The following is a 23,126-nucleotide window of genomic DNA, read 5'->3' as shown; positions in this document are numbered from 1 at the left end:
TAAAAAATTGCTACATAAATGTAATAAACAGTGTTAAAAAAGTAATCTAAAAACAGACTAAAATAACACAAAACAGCGCTAATGTTGAGCAAACTATAATATACATGTGGCCAACTACACATGCAAAAAGGTCCTTTTTTGAGAAAAGTAATGAAAAGTTCAGAGTGCAGTTCATAGAGTGTTCATCAGGTGATCATGAAAAATAATCTCAACGTGCACCTTCCACTGATCACTCCAGATTCCACCCCGTGCGAACACACTCCCCTCAGGGGGTTACACTCACCAGAGCTAGATAGTAATTAAGCATCCAAAAAGGAAAACAATTCACGCCACCAGCTGCTGTTAACACCACTCCAGAGGGATCTCAGATGCTCAGGGCTCACAATGAATCAAAAAACGAAAAGAGAAGCGCACATAGCGTAATCCTGTTTATTCACTGTATACCCCTCACAACGCACATACAAACCCCCCTTCAATAAATATACGTTCATAAATCATCATGTAAAATTGCAATCAAACAAGCCAGTAGTAAGGAGCGTTTTACTTCACCGCAACAAGCCAGTACCGCTGCCCAGGAACCGTCATCCACTTCCTGGTTGTGTAGCTGGCTGTGGTGGAGCGCACACGTCACTTCCTACGTCGCGTAAGCCACGCCCTGACGCGTTTCCTCATATCCTGACTTCGACAGAGGGCGTGGCTACACGACGCATAGATCAGCTTATATTCCCCACTTCAACCCCCTTAGCCAATCATAGCGCAACACAGGTGCCGGCGGGTGCACGTCGCCAACCCCAGTCACTACTGACGGCTTACTACAGGAGGGACCGAGGGACAATAAGTCACTGCGCATCCAAAAAGAAAGCCATTAATGTCTAAACCGCTGGCAACACAATTGAGTACACCCCTAATTGAAAATGTCCACATTGGGCCCAAAGTGTGAATATTTTGTGTGGCCACCATTATTTTCCAGCATCGCCTTAACCCTCTTGGGCATGGAGTTCACCAGAGCTTCACAGGTTGCAACTGGTGTCCTCTTACACTCCTCCATGACGACATCACGGAGCTGGTGGATGTTAGAGATTTTGCGCTTCTCCACCTTCCATTTGAGGATACCCCACAGATGCTCAGTAGGGTTTAGGTCTGGAGACATGCTTGGTCAGTCCATCACCTTTACCCTCAGCTTCTTTAGCAAGGCAGTGGTTGTCTTGGAGGTGTGTTTGGGATTATTATCGTATTGGAATACTGCCCTGCGGCCCAGTCTCCGAAGGGGGAGGATCATGCTCTGCTTTAGTATGTCACAGTACATGTTGACATTCATGGTTCCCTCAATAAACTGTAGCTCCCCAGTGCCAGCATCACTCATGAAGCCCCAGACTATGACACTCCCCCCACCATGCTTGACTGTAGGCAAGATACACTTGTCTTTGTACTCCTCACCTGGATGCCACCACACATGCTTGACACATCTGAACCAAATAAGTTTATCTTGGTCTCATCAGACCAAATGACATGGTTCCAGTAATCCATGTCCTTAGTCTGCTTGTCTTCAGCAAATTGTTTGCGGGCTTTCTTGTGCATCATCTTTATAAGAGGCTTCCTTCTGGGATGACAGCCATGCAGACCAATCTGATGCAGAGTGCGGTGTATGGTCTGAGCACTGACAGGCTGACCCCCCACCCCTTCAACCTCTGCAGCAATGCTGGCAGCACTCATAGGTCTATTTCCCAAAGACAACCTCTGGATATGACGCTGAGCACATGCACTCAACCTCTTTGGTCGACCACGACGAGGCCTGTTCTGAGTGGAACCTGTTCTGTTAAACCGCTGTATGGTCTTGGCCACCGTGCTGCAGCTCAGTTTCAGCGTCTTGGCAATCTTCTTATAGCCTAGGCCATCTTTATGTAGAGCAACAATTCTTTTTTTTCAGAAAAGATAATAAAATATTTACAAAAATGTGAGGGGCGTACTCACTTTTGTGAGATACTGTATGGCAGTGTCTAGCCTTTAGTGGACTTCAGTGTGAAAATGCTTACGCTATATATTTTGAACCAAAATGGTCCTCGATAATGACAAAACTGCTTCAATTCTAGGGAGTGCAGTGTTCCCAAAACTGCCAAGCCAGACAGGTCAGGACTCCCTTAGGTAGATGGTCTTGTTGAGATATGCATATAGGACAAAATATGGTGAATGAGTGTGTGTGTGTGTGTATGTGTATATATATATATATAAAACATCTCTCAGTAGACGTATTCCTTTTTGTTTTTCTCAGCACTCAAAATTCAGTGCAGCTCCAGTGCATATGATCTACTGAAACAAATTGGAGGTTATATTCTGGTGTGCCGTGGGACATTATCTATTAAGGTATTTTTTTTAAATGTGTTTATTTCTAAATATTATGATCTTTTAAGGTAGGCTGTAAGGTTTTAATCACAGATGCCTTAACACATTTACAATTTTCCTGTTTATACAAGTGTTGCAATCCTAAAAAAAAAAATGCAAAGGCATCACCGACCTTCTTTTGAAAATACCAGATGTTTGACAGTCATGCTGATACTCTTATCCTAAATTTTTCTGGAAATGGGTCCCTACCTATTTGATGTCTGCTAATTTTTTGGCTGGCCACCCCCCAGACATTGAAAATGGTCGGATTATAGGACCTGGACACGTCCAAAGCCCTCTTGGCTCAGCTTGAAACATGGATGATGATGTGCTTTATTTTCTCAGTTGATGTGTCAATTTAATTGGATTATGGATGACCACTGAGGGCTTCCTGTACCCTTTGCATATATCTGACCGTATGAGAGCCTCCTAGGCCTCCTCCCCCCCCCCCCCCCCACCCACATGGGAAAGAGACAACACACATTTCATAATTCCAGTGAATAGATGGTTTTATCATAATGAATATTATGGGTTTCAACATGCTGATTGCTCACTCCTGAAGTGCTGATTGTACTCCTGAAAATCTATCTACTGAAACGTGTCAAGTTCACATGTGGAGTGTACTGGATCCATACAATAATTGAACCCTGCTGTATTCAATATTTTAGAATTTGGTTTGTGTTTGTTTTTTATTGAATGTTCCAATAGAATGTATGTTTTTATATATGCAGTGTTCTCATATCTACACTGGGGCAAAAAAGTATTTAGTCAGCCACCAATTGTGCAAGTTCTCCCACTTAAAAAGATGAGAGAGGCCTCTAATTGTCATCATAGGTATACCTCAACTATGAGAGACAAAATGTGGAAACAAATCCAGACAATCACATTGTCTGATTTTTGAAAGAATTTATTTGCAAATTATGGTGGAAAATAAGTATTTGGTCACCTACAAACAAGCAAGATTTCTGGCTCTCACAGACCTGTATCCTCTTCTTTAAGAGGCTCCACTCATTACCTGTATTAATGGCACCTGTTTGAACTTGTTATCAGTATAAAAGACACCTGTCCACAACCTCAAACAGTCACACTCCAAACTCCACTATGGTGAAGACCAAAGAGCTGTTGTAGGACACCAGAAACAAAATTGTAGACCTGCACCAGGCTGGGAAGACTGAATCTGCAATGATCCCAAACACACTGCCCAGGCATCGAAGGAGTGGCTTCATAAGAAGCATTTCAGGGCACTGGAGTGGCCTAGCCAGTCTCCAGATCACAACCCCTTAGAAAACCTTTGGAGGGAGTTGAAAGTCCGTGTTGCCCAGCGACAGCCCCAAAACACCACTGCTCTAGAGGAGATCTGCATGGAGGAATGGGCCAACATACCAGCAACAGTGTGTGACAACCTTGTGAAGACTTACAGAAAACGTTTGACCTCTGTCATTGCCAACAAAGGATATATAACAAAGTATTGAGATGAACTTATGATATTGACAAAATACTTATTTTCCACCATAATTTGCAAATAAATTCTTTCAAAAATCAGACAATGTGATTGTCTGGATTTGTTTCTACATTTTGTCTCTCATAGTTGAGGTATACCTATGATGACAATTACAGGCCTCTCTCATCTTTTTAAGTGGGAGAACTTGCACAATTGGTAACTGACTAAATACTTTTTTGCCCCACTATATATGCTCCTCAAAAAGTCCCTGGTTACTGCTTTTATTGTTTGCCATGCTGAAACTCGGGGGCTTATTTACGAAAGGCAAATACACTTTGCACTTGAAATTGCACTGAAAGTGCACTTGGAAGTGCAGTCACTGTAGATCTGAGTAGGACATGCAAGGAAAATACAAAAACAGCTTTTTATCTTGCACATGATTGGATATTAAAATCAGCAGAGCTTCCCCTCATTTCAGATCTACCACTCAGATTTACAGCGACTGTACTTCCAAATGCACTTTCAGTGCAATTTCAAGTGCACTTTGCACTTGTAGTTTGTACTTGTAGTGCAACGTGGATTTTTCTTTCGTAAATAACCTCCTCTGTCTTCAAAACTGTCTATGTCACTGATTTAAAACATACATGCCACCAGTGAAATGAGAACTCCTTACCTTTTTAAATTTGTTTTGAGCAAAGGTGTACCTACCACATGGTGGGAACATTGTCTGAGGCTGTTGCTGTACTGGGAAAGAGGGGGAGGCACTGATTCTTCTAAGTCCCCATTGCTCCACCACACAATCTGATGAAGCAGGTAGTAGAATAAGCAAATTATCTTCCCCGTATGTACGTATGTATATACTAAAATTTAATGCAGTCTGCATCCAGGGCCATTCACTCGAAGGTAGGCGCCACATAGCAATTACATACAAGCATTTAGCTGCATCAGCCAGCAGCCTCCCATTGCTTTCAATGGGGCTGCGTCCAACAGCTATTCACCGGGGCCTCCAGCTGGGGTTCTCGCATTGGGCCAAAACACAGATGTGAATGTGGCCTTAAGCTATTTTTTTTATAAACTTTTTTTTCTATTTAACATCCTTATTGACCCCTAATTTTCCCTCATTAACCCTAAATAAAATGTATGTAAACTCAATTTAACCACTTCATGCATATAAGCAGTGTATAAGACTGCTAGACTACTAAAACAATTGCCCATAGATTGCATCATTACAGTAGGCTCTGTAGTGTGGTCAAGTGATCTTACTCATGCCCCTCCTCACCCTACGCTCTGATAGGTGGGCTGGGCTAAGTGGCAGAATATGACAAGCCCTGCAGATGTCACAGCAGGACATTTCCTCCTTTGGTCTGGGCCTATCAAATGACTGACTTCACATGCAGCTCACCACCCAGCATAAGACCACTGCTCCCCTCCGAAACAATAAACCACCCAATTGGTAGGTAGTAGCTTTAAAGTCCAAAATTACCACAAGATGTAATTGGTGGTGGTAGATGTAGGTTGGGTGCATACTACTGAAAGCAAATGAATGGACTTACACAAATGTGCATATTGTACAGCTCAGTAATATGAATACTGCGCAATTACAGCTTTAGATGTTTATGTGGCAAAATGGGATTCAGACACCAAGATATCTCTTCAGCTCTTTTGCCACTTATCAGTGTGGCAGGATATTGCCTCATGTCTTCTTTCAGACACCCAAATTATGGGAGAATGCTGCAACTGTCTGACTTGGAAGCAGGAAATAAAAGTAGTACATTTGCTGATATTTATCTATATTTATCAGATATATTTAAGTGTAGATATTGTCCAAATGTCGCAGGGTGTGAAAAAAGCAAAAGCAATGTCACCAAAAATGTGGCTTCTTGCAGCTTAGCCCGCCTTCAACCTGGTCTGTGCGGAGGTGGGCGGCTAGGAGGATTAGAGCCTCATTACTGGAGGAAGAAGGGTAGATGTACTGTGAGCTCAGTGAATCTGCAGTGTTACCACCAAGAAGAAAGAAGTCCGAGTGATTGTCAGGATCAATGGGTAGTTTTTCCAAAAGGAAAGGAAAAAAAAAGTCGATGAAAAAAGGCACTGAAATATTATAAAATGTATACGTAAGGTTCTTCTGTTTTATTTTTTTACTAATTGTACTTAAACATTTTATCTCTCCCTTATATATCTCAGTATAGGTTTCTTTTAACTAGAATAAAACAGCAAACAATATAAATTAATGTAAGATGGTAGCATGCATTGGCAGGTGTCATGATCGGAGAACCACATTTTTTGTATTGCTGAAAGCACATTGATCAGCCATGGGAAATAATTATATAAGTAGGATCTAAACTGGTCCTCTAATTAAATCACAAAAAGAAGCATCACCACCAGAACATGCGAACAGGCAAAAAATTCGGACGAACACGCGAACACGCTAACACCGTTAAAGTCTATGGGACACGAACATGAAAAACCAAAAGTGCTAATTTGCAAGGCTTATATGCACGTTATTGTCATAAAAAGTGTTTGGGGACCCGGGTCCTGCCCCAGGGGACATATATCAATGCAAAAAAAAGTTTTAAAAATGGCCGTTTTTTCGGGAGCAGTGATTTTAATAATGCTTAAAGTGAAACAATAAAAATTATATTCCTTTAAATATCGTGCCCAGGGGAGAGGCATAACTAGAATCTTGAGGGCCCCGGTGCAAGAAACCATGAAGGGCCCCCACCAGGGGCGTTGCTGTGTCTACAAAAGATCTCGGGCTAGAGCCTATAGCAGCGAAGTAAAGAAAGTCATACACTTGGGCGGGCATACACATGTATATAATATACGTGTGTGTGTGTGTGTGTTTATAAGTGTGTGTGTATATATATATATATATATATATATATACAGTATCTCCCAAAAGTGATTACACCCCTCACATTTTTGTAAATATTTTATTGTATCTTTTCATGTGACAACAGTGAAGAAATGACACTTTGCTACAATGTAAAGTAGTGAGTGACCAGCTTGTATAACAGTGTAAATTTGCTGTCCCCTCAAAATAACTCAACACACAGCCATTAATGTCCAAACCACTGGCAACACAAGTGAGTACACCCCTAAGTGAAAATGTCCAAATTGGGGAAAAATTAGCCATTTTCCCTCCCCGGTGTCATGTGACTCATTAGTGTTACAAGGTCTCAGGTGTGAATGGGGAGCAGGTGTGTTAAATTTGGTATTATCGCTCTCACTCTCTCATACTGGTTACTGGAAGTTCAACATGGCACCTCATGGCAAAGAACTCTCTGAGGATCTGGAAAAAAAGATTTGTTGCTCTACATAAAGATGACCTAGGCTATAAGAAGATTGTACACTCACTACTTTACGTTGTAGCTAAGTGTAATTTCTTCAGTGTTGTCACATGAAAAGATACATTAAAATATTTACAAAAATGTGAGAGGTGTACTCACTTTTGTGAGATACTGTATATATATATACAGTATCTCACAAAAGTGAGTACACCCCTCATATTTTTGTAAATATTTTATTATATCTTTTCACGTGACAACATTGAAGAAATGACACTTTGCTACAATATAAAGTAGTGAGTGTACAGCTTGTATAACAGTGTAAATTTGCTGTCCCCTCAAAATAACTCAACACACAGCCATTAATGTCTAAACCGCTGGCAACAAACGTGAGTACACCCCTAAGTGAAAATGTCCAAATTGGGCTCAAAGTGTCAACCATTATTTTCCAGCACTGCCTTAACCCTCTTGGGCATGGAGTTCGCCAGAGCTTCACAGGTTGCCACTGCAGTCCTCTTCCACCCCTCCATGACGACATCACGGAGCTGGTGGATGTCAGAGACCTTGCGCTCCTTCACCTACCGTTTGTGGATGCCCCACAGATGCGCAATAGGGTTTAGGTCTATAGACATGCTTGGCCAGTCCATCACCTTTACCCTCAGCTTCTTTAGCAGGGCTGTGGTAGTCTTAGAGGTGTGTGTGGGGTCATTATCATGTTGGAATACTGCCCTGCGGCCCAGTCTCTGAAGGAAGGGGATCATGCTCTGCTTCAGTATGTCACAGTACATGTTGGCATTCATTGTTCCCTCAATGAACTGTAGCTCCCCAGTGCCGTCGGCACTCATGCAGTCCAATACCATGACACTCCCACCACCATGCTTGACTCTAGCAAGACACACTTGTCTTTGTATTCCTCACCTAGTTGCCGCCACACACACTTGACACCATCTGAACCAAATAAGTTTATCTTGGTCTCATCAGACCACAGGACATGGTTCCAGTAATCCATGTCCTTAGTCTGCTTGTCTTCAGCAAACTGTTTGTGGGCTTTCTTGTGCATCATGTTTAGAAGAGCTTCCTTCTGGGACAACAGCCATGCAGACCAATTTGATGCAGTGTGTGGCGTATGGTCTGAGCACTGACAGGCTGACCCCCCACCCCTTCAACCTCTGCAGCAATGCTGGCAGGACTCATACGTCTATTTCCCAAAGACAACCTCTGGATATGACGCTGAGCATGTGCACTCAACTTCTTTGGTCGATCATGGCGAGGCCTGTTCTGAGTGGAACATGTACTGTTAAACCGCTGTATGGTCTTGGCCACCGTGCTGCAGCTCAGTTTCAGGGTCTTGGCAATCTTCTTATAGCCTAGGCCATCTTTATGTAGAACAACAATTCTTTTTTTTCAGATCCTCAGAGAGTTTTTTGCCATGAGGTGCCACGTTGAACTTCCAATGACCAGTATGAGAGAGTGAGAGCGATAACACCAAATTTAACACACCTGCTCCCCATTCACACCTGAGACCTTGTAACGCTAATGAGTCACATGACACCAGGGATGGAAAATGGCTAATTGGGCCCAATTTGGACATTTTCACTTAGGGGTGTACTCACTTTTGTTGCCAGCGGTTTAGACATTAATGGCTGTGTGTTGAGTTATTTTGAGGGGACAGCAAATTTACACTGTTATACAAGATGTACACTCACTACTTTACATTGTAGCAAAGTGACATTTCTTCAGTGTTGTCACATGAAAAGATATAATAAAATATTTACAAAAATGTGAGGGGTGTACTCACTTTTGTGAGATACTGTATATATATATATTATCGTTACATGTATTATATTATGCGGATCCCCCACTTACATCATGGGCCCCACAGAACTCCCTACTTACATTAGGGTCCCCAGAGCCCCCCTCATTACATCAGGGTCCCCAGAGAGTCTCTCCTTACATCAGGGTCCCCAGAGAGCCTCCCCTTACATCAGGGTCCCCAGAGAGCCTCCCCTTACATCAGGGTCCCCAGAGAGCCTCCTTACTTACATCAGGGTCCCCAAGGAGCCTCCCCTTACATCAGGGTCCCAAGAGAGCCTCCCTACTTACATTAGGGTCCCCAGAGCCTCCCTCATTACATCAGGGTCCCCAGAGAGTCCCTCCTTGCATCAGGGTCCCCAGAGAGCCCCCCTTACATCAGGATCCCCAGAGAGACCCCCCTTACATCAAGGTCCCAGAGAGCCCATCCTTACATTAGGGTCCCCAGAGAACCCCCTTACATCAGGTTCCCCAGAGAGCCCCCCTTTACATCAGGTTCCCCAGAGAGCCCCTTCCTTACATCAGGGTCCCCAGAGAGCCCCCTCTTACCTCAAGGTCCCCAGAAAGCCCCTCCTTACATTCAGGTCCCCAGAGAGCCCCCCTTATATCAGGTTCCCCAGAGAGCCCCCCTTTACATCAGGGTCCCCAGAGAGCCCCTTCCTTACATCAGGGTCCCCAGAGAGCCTCCTCTTACATCAGGGTCCCCAGGGAACCTCTCCTTACACCAGGGTCCCCAGAGAGCCTCCCTACTAATATTGGGGTCTCCAGAGCCCCCCTCATTACATCAGGGTCCCCAGAGAGCCAACATACTTACATCAGGGTCCCCAGAGAGCCTCTCCTTACATCAGGGTCCCCAGAGAGCCTCCCTACTTACATCAGGGTCCCCAGAGAACCCCCCTTACATCAGGGTCCCCAGAGAGCCCCCCTTACATCAGGGTTCCCAGAGAGCTCATCCTTACATTAGGGTCCCCAGAGAGCCCCCCCTTACATCAGGGTCCCCAGAGAGCCCCCTTTACATCAGGGTCCCCAGAGAGCCTGCCCACTTACATCAGGGCCCCCAAAGAGCCTGCCCACTTACATCAGGGTCCCCAAAGAGCCTCCCCTTACATCAGTGTCCCCAGAGAGCCTCCCTACTTACATTGGGGTCCCCAGAGAGCTTCCCTACTTACATCAGGGTCCCCAGAGAGCCCCCCTTACATCAGGGTCCCCAGAGAGCCCCCCTTACATCAGGGTCCCCAGAGAGCCCATCTTTACATTAGGGTCCCCAGAGAGCCCCCCCCCCTTACATCAGGGTCCCCAGAGAGCCTCCCCTTACATCAGGGTCCCCAGAGAGCCTCCCTACTTACATCAGGTTCCTCAGAGAGCCTCCCCTTACATTAGGGTCCCCAGAAAGCCTCCCCTTACATAAGGGTCCCCAGAAACCCATAAAGCCTCCCCTTACATCAGGGTCCCCAGAGAGCCTCCCCATACATCAGGGTCCCCAGAGAGCCCCCCTTTACACTAGGGTCCCCAGAGAGCCCTTTCCTTACATCAGGGTCCCCAGAGAGCCTCCCCTTACATCAGGGTCCCCAGAGAGCCTCCCTACTTACATCAGGTTCCTCAGAAAGCCTCCCCTTACATCAGGGTCTCCAGAGAGCCCCCCTTTACACTAGGGTCCCCAGAGAGCCCTTTCCTTACATCAGGGTCCCCAGAGAGCCCCCCCGTTACATCAGGGTCCCCAGAGAGCCTCCCCTTACATCAGGGTCCCCAGAGAGCCTCCCTACTTACATCAGGTTCCTCAGAGAGCCTCCCCTTACATTAGGGTCCCCAGAAAGCCTCCCCTTACATAAGGGTCCCCAGAAACCCATAAAGCCTCCCCTTACATCAGGGTCCCCAGAGAGCCTCCCCATACATCAGGGTCCCCAGAGAGCCCCCCTTTACACTAGGGTCCCCAGAGAGCCCTTTCCTTACATCAGGGTCCCCAGAGAGCCTCCCCTTACATCAGGGTCCCCAGAGAGCCTCCCTACTTACATCAGGTTCCTCAGAGAGCCTCCCCTTACATCAGGGTCCCCAGAGAGCCCATCTTTACATTAGGGTCCCCAGAGAGCCCCCCCCCTTACATCAGGGTCCCCAGAGAGCCTCCCCTTACATCAGGGTCCCCAGAGAGCCTCCCTACTTACATCAGGTTCCTCAGAGAGCCTCCCCTTACATTAGGGTCCCCAGAAAGCCTCCCCTTACATAAGGGTCCCCAGAAACCCATAAAGCCTCCCCTTACATCAGGGTCCCCAGAGAGCCTCCCCATACATCAGGGTCCCCAGAGAGCCCCCCTTTACACTAGGGTCCCCAGAGAGCCCTTTCCTTACATCAGGGTCCCCAGAGAGCCTCCCCTTACATCAGGGTCCCCAGAGAGCCTCCCTACTTACATCAGGTTCCTCAGAGAGCCTCCCCTTACATTAGGGTCCCCAGAATGCCTCCCCTTACATAAGGGTCCCCAGAAACCCAGAAAGCCTCGCCATACATCAGGGTCCCCAGAGAGCCCCCCTTACATCAGTGTCCCCATAGAGCCCCCCCCCCAGTGTCCCCAGAAAGCGCCCCCTTACATTAGTGTCCCCAGAGAGCCCCCCTTACATCAGTGTCCTCAGAAAGCCCCCCCTTACATCAGTGTCCCCAGAGGGCCCCTTCCTTACATCAGTGTCCCCAGAAAGCCCCCCTTACATTAGTATCCCCAGAGAGCCCCCCCCTTACATCAGTATCCCCAGAAAGCCCTCTTTACATCAGTGTCCCCAGAAAGCCCCCCTTTACATCAGGGTCCCCAGACAGCCCCCCTTCCAGAGGTTCCCCTGTACCTGACTGGTCTCCGCTGTCTGTGCACCTCCAACCCCCAGCACATCTCTGTACCCCCACCTCTGATCCTGTTATATAGCTGAGTGGGGGGCAACTCGGTGACATAAACGGGCGACCCTGCCTTTATCTGACGTTACGTGGCATCAGGGGGCAGGGTCACCCGTTTACATCACCGGGTGGCCCCGCCCTCAGCTATATAACAGCTGTCACCGAGAAGCATCACTCAGTGGGAAGCTTCCATGGAGGCGAAGCTGTTGCGGCTTTTTTTTTTTCTTTTTTCTGCTCGGCGGTGGCGTGAGATGGATTTACATCGTGGGACATTTTTATATTTTTATTTTTTAATTTTTTAATAAAGGACTTGTCCCAAAGTGTCTCCTGTCTTTTTTACTATTTTTGACACTTTTTTTGTGAAATGGTAAGGTTACAATGTACCCATGACCAATTCACATGGATCTGGGGGTAAGCCCACAGACCTCCACAACCACTGGGCAAGGGTTGTGGGGATGAGGCCCTTGTTTCCATCAACATGGGGACAAGGTGCTTTGGGGGCTACTCCAAGGCACCCTCCCCATGTTGGGGGCATGTGGCCTGGTACGGTTCAGGAGGGGGGTCGCTCTCTCATCCCCCTCTCTTTTCCTGCAGTCTTCCAGGTTGCGTGCTCGGATAAGGGCCTGGTATGGATTTTGGGGTGACCCCCACGCAATCTTTTTTTTATGTTTGGCTCAGGGTTCCCCTTAATATTCATACCAGACCCAAAGGGGCTGGTAATGGACTGGGGAGGGGGGGGGGTTAATGAGTTTTATCCATATATTCGAGACCCGACAATTCATTACAGCCGTGATCAGTTTTAAATGACTTTTTTTCCTTTAGAAATGTAATTTTGCTGTGGTACTGTTCTAAACATGGGAAACTGCACCACTTTACAGGCATAATATAGACACCCCCCAGGCACAATATTTAAAGGAATGTTTCATTTTTATTGTTTCACTTTAAGCATTAAAAGAAATCACTGCTCCCGAAAAATTGGCTGTTTTTAAAACTTTTTTTTCATTGATACATGTCCCCTGGGGCAGGACCCAGGTCCCCAAACACTTTTATGGCAATAAATTGCATATAAGCCTTTAGAATGAGCACTTTTGGTTTTTCATGTTAATGTCCCATAGACTTTAACGGTGTTCCGCGGCTCCCGAATTGCTGCGAATACCGCATAATGTTCGCTGTTCGGCGAACACCCGATGTTCGGGTCGAACTTACTTTAACTCGAACATCAGGCTCATCCCTAGTGGTCAACAGCGCCACATCCTTAATTGGAAATATAGTGGTATGAATGAACTCTAGATGGACTTTTTAGGCAACACAATATACACAATATTAAAATATAGTCATTTATTGATACAAAGTTAAAAAACCAACAGACAACAGTGCAATTAAAATTGCTAGCAACATAAGCTAGACAAACTACCACATAAGAACATCAATGTTCAAAGAGCCTTCAAGCTCTTTTACCCGTGACATCAACCCACACCAGGCCTCTATGTGATATACATGATCCCATGTTTATTGGTTGAGTCACATTATGGCCTATGAGTAGTGGTGGAGATGCTCTTATGTGGTAGTTTGTCTAGCGTATGTTGCTAGCAACTTTGTATCAATAAATGACTATATTTTAACATTGTGTATATTATGCTGCCTAAAAAGTCCATCTAGAGTTCACTCATTCCACTATATGGTCCTATAATTGGATGTGCATGGACCTATGAACTCTATAACAGCAGGTACATTAAATGTACAAGTACTTTGAATTTATTTAATTTACTTCTGTTTTCCATAGGGCAAAGGAGACATGACAACTTACTGGCTTGAGGGTAAGACTGGAACAGTGACAAAGAATATCAGCCCAGACACCTCTGGAATTTTTAAGGAAGTTGAAAGAGAGGCCTATGATCTGATACCAGGAGTACTATCCACTGAAGCACTGTCAACTTCATTCTGAATGGTGTTATCATGCTCTCTTTTAAATTAGTATAAACTCTATGTGAGTCCTATTATGGATGAACAGGCTGGTGTATCTGATCTGTCCTGATCTGATACAGATATGCAGGAAATCACAATGGCTCAGAGACTAGCGCAGTACTGGATGACATTCTTCATAGCAGCTAAAAACTTGATGGCTTAAAGGTACTGTAAAGAAGAGGAGAATGTGCAATAATCAAGACAGTGTATACGCTTTTGGACTTGTTCTGGCTGAACAACAGAAGTGCATTATGTGGTGGGTTATGTTTAAGTCCCATATTAGTATTGTTGAAAAGGCTCATCACATAGGGGGTCTTACATGTTTCTTTCTCACTATTACTTCTGTAGCAAACATGACACTATAACATACTGTTGACTATTACTTGATTGTTAAGGATTAAAAGGTCAGTCTATCCAAAATGATTATAGCTCCCTTTATCTCTCATGGGTTCCAGTGGCTGGGCTTGCTGCACCTAAGTCTGCCGTTACAAGAGGGCCTCACAGATAAGCATTTTTTTCTTAGCAGAGAATGCAACAGGAAGAATCCATGGCAGCAATGGGACAGATCTGGTAATTTCAATTATATAAAACATCACTGGACTATTTAGGAGATATAAGATGTCCATCTATAACTGAATAATTGACCATTTGGATTTCCCATCTAGTGTCACATTTATGTAATAACAAGCCAAGCACATACATTAAAAGGCATGGTCTGACCCAGAAGTTTGTCAGTGCTTCCATAATCAGCTCAGTCCAGAGTTTTCTGGACTTGCCTAGAGCACTGCAGTTACATGTATCCACATGATTTCATGTACATGCATTTGCATGCCTTCTCACCAACAGCCTTACAATGTCCACAACCTAGTGGAATGGTGAGGCCACAAGACTGCTTATTTTTGTAGGTTTTGGGCACTAAAATGCCTTCAAACCCTTTGGGACTAGAAACTCACCAGACCTAAAGTCACACTTCTGCCTGTTTCACAGAGCCCACTCATCTGCCAGGATGCAAAAACTTTCCTTGCCTGCTGATGCAACTGGATAGAAAATAGAATAATTGGACATAATTGCATCTACAAAGAGGACAGAAAAATTGTAGTGAAGGGTCTTCAGTAATTACAGTCAGGCCCATAAATATTGGGACATCAACACAATTCTAATATTTTTGACTCTATACACCACCACAATGGATTTGAAATGAACCAAACAAGATGTGCCAACTGCATACTTTCAGCTTTAATTTGAGGGTATTTACATCCAAATCTGGTGAACGGTGTAGGAATTAGAACAGTTTGTATATGTGCCTCCCACTTTTTAAGGGACCAAAAGTAATGTAACAATCATCCATCAAACTTTCACTTTCTTTTTAATACTTGGTTGCAAATCCTTTGCAGTCAATTACAGCCTGAAGTCTGGAATGCATAGACATCACCAGACGCTGGGTTTCATCCCTGGTGATGCTCTGCTAGGCCTCTACTGCAACTGTCTTCAGTTCCTGCTTGTTCTTGGGGCATTTTCCCTTCAGTTTTGTCTTCAGCAAGTGAAATGCATGCTCAAACGGATTCAGGTCAGGTGATTGACTTGGCCATTGCATAACATTCCACTTCTTTCCCTTAAAAAACTCTTTGGTTGCTTTTCGCAGTATGCTGCAGGTCATTGTCCATCTGCACTGTGAAGCCCCGTCCAATGAGTTCTGAAGCATTTTGCTGAATATGAGCAGATAATATTGCCCGAAACACTTCAGAATTCATCCTGCTGCTTTTGTCAGCAGTCACATCATCAATAAATACAAGAGAACCAGTTCCATTGGCAGCCATACATGCCCACGTCATGACAATACCACCACCATGCTTCACTGATGAGGTGGTATGCTTTGGATCATGAACAGTTCTTTTCCTTCTCCATACTCTTCTCTTCCCATCACTCTGGTACAAGTTGATCTTGGTCTCATCTGTCCATAGGATGTTGTTCCAGAACTGTGAAGGCTTTTTTAGATGTTGTTAGGCAAACTCTAATCTTGCCTTCCTGTTTTTCCTGTTTTTAAGGCTCACCAATGGTTTACATCTTGTGGTGAACCCTCTGTATTCACTCTGGTCTTCTCTTGATTGTTGACTTTGACACACATACACCTACCTCCCGGAGAGTGTTCTTGATCTGGCCAACTGTCGTGAAGGGTGTTTTCTTCACCAGGCAAAGAATTCTTCGGTCATCCACCACAGTTGTTTTCCGTGGTCTTCCGGGTCTTTTGGTGTTGCTGAGCTCACCTGTGCATTCTTTCTTTTTAAGGATGTTCCAAACAGTTGATATGGCCACACCTAATGTTTTTGCTATCTCTCTGATGGGTTTGTTTGTTTTTTCAGCCTAATGATGGCTTGCTTCACTGATAGTGACAGCTCTTTGGATCTCATATTGAGAGTTGACAGCAACAGATTCCAAATGCAAATAGCACACTTGAAATTAACTCTGGACCTTTTATCTGCTCCTTGTAAATGGGATAATGAAGGAATAACACACACCTTGCCATGGAACAGCTGAGCAGCCAATTGTCCCATTACTTTTGGTCCCTTAAAAAGTGGGAGGCACATATACAAACTGTTGTAATTCCTACACTGTTCACCTGATTTGGATGTAAATACCCTCAAATTAAAGCTGAAAGTCTGCAGTTAAAGCACGTCTTGTTTGTTTCACTTCAAATCCATTGTGGTGGTGTATAGAGCCAAAAATATTAGAATTGTGTCGATGTCCCAATATTTATGGACCTGACTGTACATTTGAAAGTTTTAAAATTGCCAAGCTGGGGCTGGAGATGTGGACTTCAGGGTGTGCTAAAAAAAACCTCTATGATGGGTATCTTATTCTTCTTTGTCAAACTGGAGGAAGGCCTCCTGAATCCCCCCAAGACACAGGACCTCTAGAAATAAGCCCTCTGAACAGAGCAGACCCTGTTTTGGGGCTGCCTGAAAGGAAGCAATCAGAGGAGCAACAAATAAAAAAATAACCCTTCCTGGGACAGAAAGGCACTAAAGAAATGTGTTGAGGCAGAAATTTGTTTTACCAAAGTCTCATAGTTAATATTTAGTGCCACTTTGAAGGATGAAAATGAAAAAAACGTGGTATTATCTGCAATAAACTCTACCTTATGTGCAGTTTTAATATTGAAACAATTTTTTGTAAATTATATTGCATGTTGCACATGATGGCTAGATTGGTTTTCTCTGATTAAAAGAACCACTGCTTCCAGCAGGAAAAAAACATATATCTGTATATATCTGTAGCCTCAGCATTGCCTAGGCATTACCCACTAGAGTCCAAGTAGTGATCTCTTCTCTTAAGCTGCGTCTCTACTGCTAATTATGTCATCATACTCAAAAGTATTGGCTATTTCATGGGTGAGCATTCAGCAAATTAGGGTAGTGTGTGAGCAAAGGTAATTATAGGCTTTGTATATTCTGTACAGTAATTTAAACCTATTTTCCAATATGGATAAAGTACAGGTTCACTTTAAATTACAGATTTGCATAGGTAAATGCTTGGGAACATTGTAATGCTGACGATAGACAATAAATCCTTGGGCAAGGTAAGGGTAGAATTTGTCTAGACATTCCACAATTTCCTTTATTACCATATTATTACTACACAGTGATGTAGTGGTTAGCACTTTCGCCTAGCAGCAAAAAGGGTCACTGGTTTGAATCCTGACCACAACACCATCTGCCTGGAGTTTGCATGTTCTCCCTGTGCCTGCGTGGGTTTCCTCTGGGGTCTCCGGTTTCCTCCCACACTCTAAAGACATGCTGGTAGGTTAATCAGATCCTGTCTAAAAAATTGGCCCTAGTATGTATTAATGTGTGTTAGGGACCTTAGTTTGTAAGCTCCTTGAGGGCAGGGACTGATGTGAATGTACAATGTATATGTAAAGCGCTGCGTAAATTGACAGCGCTATATAAGTACCTGAAATAAAATAAATATTTATTACCATGTAGCATATTTATAAGCTGTTGTTAGACGAATCACACCGCAATCTGCCTATTATAGCACTAGTTTTGTTTCAAAGTATTGTAACCGATAATATTGGCACAATTTTGATTAAATATATAATAACTATAGCTGAAGTCTTTCTTTGCAATTCTAGGTTTTTATCTTTACAGAACAAGGGGAAAAGATCATACATAAAACACCCCCTTACAGAACAGCTTGGATATCTTATAGGTTGATCAGAGAGATGTGTCCAGGCATCAGGACATAATATGAAAATATACAACATACAGTATTTTAGGAAGGGACCATGAGGCTGTACGGAGAAACTTTGTACTTGCAGTTTTTCCATGTTTAATAAAAAAACACAAAGTAATACCTTAAATCTCCCTAAGCTTTACTGGGCCATGTCACATGTAAAGATTTTTTACAGACAACTGACAAGTACAGAAATGTATGGGTCTCCATTCTGTGTATTGTGTAATATTAAAGTGCTATTTTGATTCAGAAGTAAATATTTATATTTCTTTCTTTTAAGAGAACAGTGCGTTAGGATGATAATCTCAAGGCATAATGATATCATCCTTTCCAATCACTGTAAATTTGTTATTCAAATGAATACAAAAGGTATATTAGTGTGCAGTAATGCAAATTTTTTTGCATGAGAATAAAACATTGTTCAAAAAAAAAAAAAAAAAAAAGAAATCATTGACCTTTAGTGAATAAAATCCTAGGCATCTGTAATGCATTTTCCCAAAAATAATTCTAAACACACTACATCTGCAAACATACCTTTCCTACGTTCTAACGCATCAAAAGACATCAGAGTTATTTGACATCTATTTTTTTATTGTATTTCTGTATGTGTGTATGTTTAACAGCTTTTCAAAAATCCTTCCTAATAGTGATATATCATGCATCACCTGTTGCTTGCAGGACACTTCCGGTTTCCCTTTTTGGAATGCTAAATCTTTGGGTACTCTTCTATTCAAACTTTCAACCAGTTCTTGTGTTCAAGAGCCTTGCTTCACCTCAGCCAGAGGGCCAAGAGAGATAGAGACAAGTTCTCCACTGGGCGAGCAGGATAAAATGTGTAAATCCTAAAGTACTTAAAGTACAGCAGAACTAAATACAAAACATTTCCTATTTCATTTGGAGAGAATAAGGGATGGCTATAAACTCTATCAAGTGAGAGGACGTTTTCTCCAAAGTAAGGGAATCGCTGATTGTCACCAGGGTCACCAGATCTATCTAGTGTCCCCATTGGAAGCTTTGCCTTCTATTCCTGTTCTGGGGACAATGTTAAATTTGGGATTTTCTTTCACTTTCGGTAAAAACAGTAAAAGGGATGAATAGAGAGTTAGATCTCTCTAACAGGAGCAGAGACAAGAATAAAAATCAACCAGGTATTCTAATCCTTACCCAAAACTAAAAAAAATTACTTTAGCTTTACTTTAACCATTTCCCATCCTTACAGTGGCGGAATTACCAGGGTCGCATCAGTCGCAGTTGCGACTGGGCCCAGCATTCCGCCACTGTGGGGGGGCCCAGCGGGGTTGATCTTCACACACGCTCTGAGCGGAGATCATGTGTCATAGAACAATAGCACAACAGAGACACCGGCTGCATTAATGTTCTATTTGTCGGTCTTCTCTGGCATGGATGAGAGAGGACACACAGCTGATCTCATGGCTCCCCCTTCTCCCCCCTCCCCTCTCCTGTGTGCTCCGCGGGAAATGTGAGCTCTTTAGCTTCACACTTGACTGCCTGCGGAACACACAGGAGAGGGGAGGGGGGAGAAGGGGGAGCTGTGAGATCAGCTGTGTGTCCTCTCTCATCCGTGCCAGAGAAGACCGACAAATAGAACATTAATGCCGCCGGTGTCTCTGTTGTGCTATTGTTCTATGACACACAATCTCCGCTCAGAGCTGTGCTGTCCTGAGAAGGCAGAAAGCACTGATGGAAATTAATAGCAGGCACTGATGAGCACTGATGAGCACTAATAGCAGGCACTGATGAGCACTGATGAGCACTAATAGCAGGCACTGATGAGCACTAATAGAAGGCACTGATGAGCACTGATGAGCACTAATAGCATGCACTGATGAGCACTGATGAGCACTAATAGCAGGCACTGATGAGCACTAATAGAAGGCACTGATGAGCACTGATGGGCACTAATAGCAGGCACTGATGAGCACTGATAGAAGGCACTGATGAGCACTGATAGAAGGCACTGATGAGCACTGATAGAAGGCACTGATGGGCACTGATGAGCACTGATAGAAGGCACTGATGGGCACTAATAGAAGGCACTGATGGGCAATGATAGACGGCACTGATGAGCACTGATAGTCGGCACTGATGAGCACTGATAGACTGCACTGATAGAAGGCACTGATGAGCACTGATAGAATATAGATAGAATATGCCCCCAGCTTGGCCAATCTTTTTATGGCCAAGTGGGAGGAGGATGTCATCTATGCCCACAGGAGTCCCCACCTCACCCTGTGGGCCAGGTATATAGATGACATCCTCCTCCTGTGGGATGGTGATAGCCAGGAGCTTCATGAGTTCATGTCCTCTCTCAATGTAAATGATCGGGTGATCCATCTTAACTTTGAGATGAGTCAAACCCAAATTCATTTCTTGGACCTCACTTTGGCCATTGTAGGGGGTGTTCTGTCTACATCCACCTTTTTTAAGGATATCGATCGCAATTCCTACATCTCATTGGAAAGTTGTAATCATAGGCCTTGGCTGAATTCAATACCTAAAAGCCAGTATATGAGATTGCGTAGGAATTGCTCGGATCCTGAAATGTTCCTAGCACAGAGTAACATTCTCACTGGTAGGTTCCTAGAAAAAGGTTACACCAAGAAGAAATTGTTGCCTGTGTTAAAGGAAGTGCAGGAGATGGATAGGGAACTTTTGCTGCGCGATAAACCGCAGACCAATAATTTAGGCCAAGAATTTGGAGTACCTTTTGTAACCACCTATTCCCTCCAGCATAAGAAAGTGAGACAGTTGGTCTCCAAACATTAGCACATTGTACCTAATGATAGGGTTTTGAACAAAGTTCTACCATCCAAACCAAAAATAGTTTTTAGAGGGGCTCCTTCATTCAGAAATAGGCTGGCCCCCAACATACTAGACCCCCCAGTGAATAAGACCACTTTTTTTGATCAGCTAACTGGTTTTTATAAATGTAAAAAATGTCGGGTTTGTTCTCTCAATAATTGCCCTAATAGGAGGACCCAGTCTTTTGTTTCCACGAGGACTGGTCAGGTCCATCCTATTACCCCATTTATTACTTGTTCTACCTTTGGGGTGGTCTATTTATTGCAATGCCCTTGTAGCTTGCAATATATTGGGCGGACCAAACGTCCTCTTCAAGTTAGGCTCAATGAGCATATTACCAACATTTTGACAAGATTCAGGAACCATTCGGTTTCCAAACATTATCGTTTGGTATACAATATGGATCCCTCCAATACCCTTTTTTTAGGGATTGATAGATACAAACCCTATTAGCGTGGGAGCTCCATGGTGCGTGAAATTTCCAAATTGGAGATGTCCTGGATCCATAGGATCAAAACTTACACGCCCTATGGACTAAATATCGATGTAGATGTTAACGCTTTCATTGATAATTCCTGAATATCTGGGTCACCTTGGGTCCCAACAAGGGTTTTTCTGACACACATTAATAAATGTATTTAAGATTTGGGGAATATTTTTTTTAAATATTTTTTATTTTTTTAAATTTTTTAAAAAGAATTTTTAAAAATTTTTTAAAATTTTTTATTTTTGTAATATTTTTTATTAATTAAGGTTATGATCTTTACACATTTTTGTGATCGATTTATTATTTAATTTGAATAATTATTTGTTATTGGTAAGATCGCTTTAATTGCCCTTACTCGTTTCTATCCAAATGGGATATCTTTGGGCCTGTGATATTAACCATCTTCCAAGGGGTAAGGACAGTCCTTCCTTTCTAATTGGTAATTCAACAGGAGTATTGGCTATGCCCATAATTAAAATGGCGCCTCGAAACTCCTGTAGTGGCTTCTAAGGCGAGTCTTGATTTATTAATGGATTAATGTATTGTTTAGAGTTATCAGTCATTCGCTGTTTATAATTTGGTCTTACTGTTTTATTTATTTAAAAAGGAGAAGTGTTTCTAGGCCCGCAAGTTATATAATACTCTTTATGGAGTTACTATAGTCTTTTCCCTTCTCCTAGAGAACGCATATTGGTTGTGCCCATATCCAAGATGGCACTTTGAGATTCTCGTAGCGGGACTCAAAGCGAGGCTTGGTGTATGTATATTAAGTGGTGGTTCAGCACACTGCCCGTTCCCCACTGAAAACGTCACCTTATGACGAAACGCGTCTGGGAGGTACGTGCTGAGGTACGTGCCATTGAGGACAGGAGTCTGTTTGAGTGCCGGCCGGCATTGTTTTTTATGCTTCGTGTATTGTAAGTGTTATTTCGTTTTAAAATAAAATAGTATAAAACGTTATCACACTATTTGCCACTATTCTTTATAATATGTGCACTGCGGAGCCTGTGACATGGATGTTATGATGGATCTACGCCGCTCCATGCCAGAAAGTTGTTCCTGTGGTTGTGTCAGTCTGCTTACTTAAAGTTTGCCATCTGGTAAGCAGGATTTATATGTGGTTTGCTGCACTTTTGATATCCCTTTCCACAATCATCCGGTGGATAGTTATATGCTCATTTGTTCTATAACATCTGGTAAGCGGATCTTTTGTAAGGTATATGCACTAGTTCTCCATATGGAGATTATTCACTTTATTGCATGAATTGCATGTCACTCACGCCATGGCCCTATGTGTGCCTATAGGCACTGGGTGGTTTTATGATCTTTTATGATTTGGTCACTGGTTGAGTGTCACAGTTTTTTCTTTTTCTTTGTCATTCAATTTTTTGTCAGTATTACGCTATGTCATTTTAATTTTTTTTGGTAAAATCTTCGTGGATCCAATTCTGTTTCACGAGTGCGATTCGTCCAGTGTACACCGGGATTGGTTCCCTAAAGGCCCAGGCTGGGTTTTAAGCCACCTGCTTGACTTGGCTTACTATCTGGTAAGCATTTCATCTAACAGTTAATTTGTTTCACCAGAACCTCTATTATCAGCAATTGGACTATTGAAGATTTTTTGTATTCACTTTTTTTGGCTGTTGGACATTCTTGCATCAAGGAACATATTTATTTTCACTAAGTCCTTTTTTCTCAACCAATTTTTTATTTATCTTGTATGCTTTTAATGCGCGGCTTTTCTATTTTCTTATTTTATTTTTGGTGTGCCCCACTTGTAGCCGCAGCTACACTTTATTGATCTCTAGCGCAGTCTTTTCTTTTTTCC

General features: G+C 43.3%; 1 protein-coding gene across 1 annotated transcript in view; it reads left to right on the top strand.

Moving 5' to 3' along the window:
* LOC141124418 (atrial natriuretic peptide receptor 1-like) overlaps nt 1-14,884 on the top strand; it is a 393,221-nt gene extending 378,337 nt beyond the window's left edge. Inside the window, exons 22-23 of the mRNA XM_073612264.1 lie at nt 2,270-2,361; nt 13,574-14,884. Of these exons, the coding sequence (XP_073468365.1) occupies nt 2,270-2,361; nt 13,574-13,735 (254 nt within the window). The 3' untranslated portion in view covers nt 13,736-14,884. The remainder of the gene's footprint in view (nt 1-2,269; nt 2,362-13,573) is intronic.
* The last annotated feature ends 8,242 nt before the right edge of the window (nt 14,885-23,126 follow it).

This window comes from Aquarana catesbeiana, linkage group LG01 (genome assembly GCF_042186555.1).
Source record: "Aquarana catesbeiana isolate 2022-GZ linkage group LG01, ASM4218655v1, whole genome shotgun sequence".
Classification (NCBI taxonomy): Eukaryota; Metazoa; Chordata; class Amphibia; order Anura; family Ranidae; genus Aquarana; species Aquarana catesbeiana.
Note: the sequence above shows the minus strand (reverse complement) of the source record. Positions and strands in the feature narration are given on the sequence as shown.